Source organism: Lactuca sativa, chromosome 7 (assembly GCF_002870075.4).
Source record: "Lactuca sativa cultivar Salinas chromosome 7, Lsat_Salinas_v11, whole genome shotgun sequence".
Classification (NCBI taxonomy): domain Eukaryota; kingdom Viridiplantae; phylum Streptophyta; class Magnoliopsida; order Asterales; family Asteraceae; genus Lactuca; species Lactuca sativa.
The window spans coordinates 186,036,151-186,040,698 of record NC_056629.2 but is presented as its reverse complement, the minus strand read 5'-3'; the positions used below and the strand labels follow the sequence as shown (position 1 = coordinate 186,040,698).

The window sequence follows — 4,548 nt, the reverse complement described above, 5'->3', positions numbered from 1 at the left end:
AGCTTCCAACCACTACAAGAAAAAAGGCCTTTTACGACGCGCAAAATACGACGCTCATTGATCTATGTTACGCAAAGGAGAGTGACATTAGAAAAATGTCATCTCTTCAAAAAATTTAAGGATAGAAGACACGCATTATTGCGCGCCCTTAAATTAGTGTCTAAAAAAAACACGGAGGGCACCTATAATAAAATGCGCGTCGTCTAAGGATGTCGCTTTATAATTTTTAATGGAACGCGCGTTCCATCCTTTAACAGGAGGGGGAAATGAAATTCTAAAAAAATTAAAAATCCCGCCTTCCTATCTTTTCTCCTTTCCCTCTTGCCCAAATTATGGACGCTCCTTCCTTCCCCCTCCCGACATTGACTGCTGCCTACTTCTTCCCTCACTTCTACCTACTGGAACCACCATATCTCCCACTCGATGTTGAAATTGTTAGAAAAATCCCTAATTATACTCTCAAGTCTAAATACAGAAAAAATAGAAGATTGTGAAGAAGTAGCAGTAGAGGAAGTGGAGGATGAACAGTCGAAAATGGAAGGAATGGCATCAAAAGCGTTGTTACTAGATGGGTCAATCTCGGGTCATTTTGTTCAGGTTCCCGAGTCCGTTTATTACCAGATGGGTCAATCTCGTCTTTTCGTCTCGACTTCATATGTCTCTGTAAAGCAACCGACGACCCCCACACCACCATCTGCAAACCCTAAGCCGTCTTCTAAGGATATCCGCTCTTCCTCCTTCCCATTTGACTAATTCTTCGTCAGCTCTTGTTGAATTTCTCACACAATCGTTGCTTTTGTTTGATTTCGTTTGATTTTGTCAAATTGCAGGGTTTTTCTGAATCCGTCAACTCCTTCTTTAATCGGCTGATTTTCATCTTGTTTTAACGATTCGTTTACAAAAAGTTTTGTTCTTTTTTTTTGTTAATTTATCTTTAACAGAAAAATGAATCAAAATCAAACTCATTGACTTTTAAATTTGTCTACAAATCGTAGCTTTCGTGACCGGTTTTATTGGTGAGATCGAAGGATTTGTAACTTAGGGTTTTAGTGAAGATGTTGGGCGCTGGATTGCAGCATGGACGTAGTAGTGGTGGAGAGGATAGGTTTTACATGCCGGCGAAAGCGAGAAGGATTCGTCAGCATCAAGAGAACCTCCGTAGAGCTCAAAGTAACGTTACTCCGACCCAATCTACTACATCTTCTGTCAGGGAGGAGCCGGAGAATCAACTCATGCAGCCATCAAATCCGGAGCCGTTGGAATCCTCAGTGGTGGCGGTGCCGGCAACATCATCGTTGTGTAATCTTGAACGGTTTTTGGAAACTGTTACGCCTTCTGTTCCTGTTCAACATCTCTCCAAGGTCTGTACTGATATTAATCTTTTATATTGAAATGAGTTGAATTAATTCAAATTTGTCGTCTCAGTTTATACTTGTATTGCTAATTCGTTATATCATGGAGTAAAGTAACTTATAGGAACATTTGATTTATTCAATTTGAGTATGCGATAGTCAATTAATCAGATTTTTGATTTATAATTTAGTAGTATAATTTACTTTACATTTTAGCTGTGGTTTTCTCTTTCTCCATTGGCACTACTCCAAAATTCATGTTTGAAAGCAAATGAAGTCAGCTTGAATTATTATTCAGTGAGCCTTGAGGGTGGCCTTTCAGTTTTTATGAGTGAACAGAGTTTGCCTTTGATGTTATATTTTTATTGTTTAATCAAGGATTCCATATTTTGACAATCAAAATATGTGTTTCTGCTAAAGCACACCATCTTCCAAAAAGAATTAGAGTACAATAAAATGGTTAATGTTCAGTAATCATGTATAAACAGGGGTATTGTAGTTGTGTATTTGATCCAAATAATGATTTTACTTGAACTTTATGGCAGCAGAGAACTATGAGAGGGTGGAGGACAACTGATGTGGAATATCAACCGTACTTTGTTCTTGGTGATTTGTGGGAATCTTTCAAGGAGTGGAGTACTTATGGTGCTGGAGTTCCTTTAATATTGAATGAAGCTAATTGTGTGATCCAATATTATGTGCCTTATTTATCTGGAATTCAAATATATGTAGAACCTTTGAAGTCTTCAATAAATTCCAGGTACTGGAACAATAAATATCTTCCTTTCTTCCTCTTTCTTGTTTAGGGTTATGTCAGGCTCCTTTTCAACTAGTAGCATCTATTATGCTTCTTTATGAAATTTAAATAATCTAGTTATTCTGTTGCTTTACAGGCAACTAACTGAGGATATTGATGATAACTCATTTACGGATTCTAGTAGTGATGGGAGCAGTGATTATGAACAGGAAAAGGGTTCTTTACATTATCTAAGGGAGAAGAGTAATAATCATCACCCAAAGAATGACATTCTTCACCGAATGGATCATTTTTCAATGAATGATGAGAACAATGTAGTTCAAGAAGACTTTTCTAGTGATGATAGTGATTCTGCCACCACTCAAAGTTGCTTGATATTTGAGTACATGGAACATAGTCAGCCTTTGGGCAGAGAACCTTTGTGTGATAAGGTTAGCTTTTAAAAACAACAAAGAAAGTGGGTTTTATTCTTTATTTATAAATCTTTGGATAATTAGTTTAGTTCTGTTTTCTTGTTGCAACAGATACTTGATCTTGCACAACGTTTCCCTGAATTGAAAAGTCTAAGAAGTTGTGACTTGCTGCCATCTAGTTGGCTTTCTGTCACTTGGTATGATTGCTAATTAGTACTAGAGTTTAGGAAGGAATGGAATGATTCATTCCATTGCTACAGACCAACCAAATATGATCACAACTCATTCCATTCCTTTGTGATTCCATTCCATTCCATCCAATCAAACAGATTCTTAATATGGTCTTTGCTACTTGCTCTTTCTCACATAATATGCTACTACTAAATGGCCCTTTTTTGATGCTTTTTATCAGGTACCCAATATACAGAATTCCCATGGGGCCCACCTTGAAAGATCTTGATGCTTGTTTTCTAACTTTTCATTCCCTTCACACTCCTACTACAGGTCATTCATATATATCATATAAATCTCCCTGGATTTTTCAGGCTGAGAAACAACCTTTTTTTATAGTTATAAAATTTACGAGTTGCATTACTAATTTATTATTATTGTTTTTTATTTTTGTTTCAGGCAATGAATGTGAGCATCCACCTGTTGTAAGGCATTTTGGTGGGACGGGTGTGGTCTCATTACCAGCATTTGGTCTTGCTTCATACAAATTCAAGGCACCACTGTGGGTCCCCAATGAATTGAAAAGACTAGAATGCCCTGATGGACTATTCACTATTCTATATGTGTTTGTTACTTACATAGAAGTACTAGTGTTGAAAAGACTAGAATGCCCTTATCATGTGATGTGTCAATAAACTGATGGATTACACAGAAGCAGGTCTCCTCCACGTAGGAGTAGGTCACCTTCTAGAAGCTGATTCCAGAAGCCCTTTGCAGCGTTCTGATTCCAATGTAAGTTTTTTTTACCTGTGGAATCATTGATTCCGAGTGTTGATATTTTTTTATTGATTACTTTTTATCTTATCTTTTATATATTATTAATTATTATTAACCCTTGGTTGTGGTATAATATGTAGGGTTTGCCTGGACCAATGGGGTTGATGAGTACTAGTCATTTGGAACAAGAAGCTGCAGTACTTGCTTTGTCAACTTTGATGACCATAGCTCCTGCACAAGTTTATGCAGTATTTGAAAAGGTAATTTTTTTTATTTATGAACTTTCAAAGCAACTTTTATTGTTTTACATCACTTGAATTTTAGTGCATTAGGTCGTATAATATGTTGAAATGTTGAACGTTTTATGATGAGATTGTTTAATTCAAATAAGGGAAGTAGAATAAAGGATAAATTAATTCATAATGTCTATGAAACCCCTTATACCCTTCTCTTGAACGGTGAAATAAATTATAGAGGCGAGATAGAACAAAGGAGTATGGGGTGGCTGAATTATTCCATTTGGATCCTCATTACACAATAAGTTTATGTTTGAAACATATAAAAGTGTGTCTAGCTTTGTATGATCCAGTTGCAGCAAAAGATAAATTATTCAATTTTTTCAACATCTGTTGTGTCCACATGATACTAAGGAATACAATTATGTAATTGACTTGGGCATAAACATGTTATTTTGATCAAGAGAAAAAGAAAAATAGCCTAGATAATTAGCAACTTATAAGTAGGTTGGTTGGTGTTATGTGAAAGTGAAAGGGGTAAGTGAAATTTGAGAGTGATTTGTGTTTTTTTAGTCACATTGCATCGGACTCAATTCCAGCTTGGAAATGGTGGTTTGTTTGGTGCTAGTTATATTCAGGTAAAAGATTTGCCATCTCTTATATTAATGTTTGGTTTTAATGTTTGGCTTATTACATTACTTTTGTCTCCTTTGTTGTATTGATGAGGCTTGAGCATGCTGGGCTGTTAATGTTCCTCTTTGTTTTCATTTATGCAGGTAACAATCTTGTTGAAAGGACTTATGAATCAGATATTAATGGTACCAAGTTTAACACTCGAATCC

At 36.1% G+C, this 4,548-nt stretch overlaps 1 protein-coding gene across 1 annotated transcript; it reads left to right on the top strand.

The window, feature by feature from the left end:
* The first annotated feature begins 1,055 nt into the window (after positions 1–1,055).
* Positions 1,056–3,388, top strand: LOC111914974 (uncharacterized). Its single transcript, XM_023910684.2, has 6 exons — positions 1,056–1,361; positions 1,901–2,112; positions 2,246–2,540; positions 2,634–2,719; positions 2,935–3,026; positions 3,153–3,388. The coding sequence occupies exons 1-6, from the start codon at positions 1,056–1,058 to the stop codon at positions 3,386–3,388; spliced, it is 1,227 nt and encodes a 408-aa protein (XP_023766452.2).
* Positions 3,389–4,548: the final 1,160 nt, after the last annotated feature.

Excerpts from the sequence above, each read along its gene's own strand:
- LOC111914974 (XM_023910684.2), top strand. The coding sequence starts at position 1,056 with ATGTTGGGCGCTGGATTGCAGCATGGACGTAGTAGTGGTGGAGAGGAT. Across the intron at positions 2,113-2,245 it reads AAGTCTTCAATAAATTCCAG|GCAACTAACTGAGGATATTG; the intron begins GTACTGGAACAA and ends GTTGCTTTACAG. Across the intron at positions 2,720-2,934 it reads AGTTGGCTTTCTGTCACTTG|GTACCCAATATACAGAATTC; the intron begins GTATGATTGCTA and ends GCTTTTTATCAG.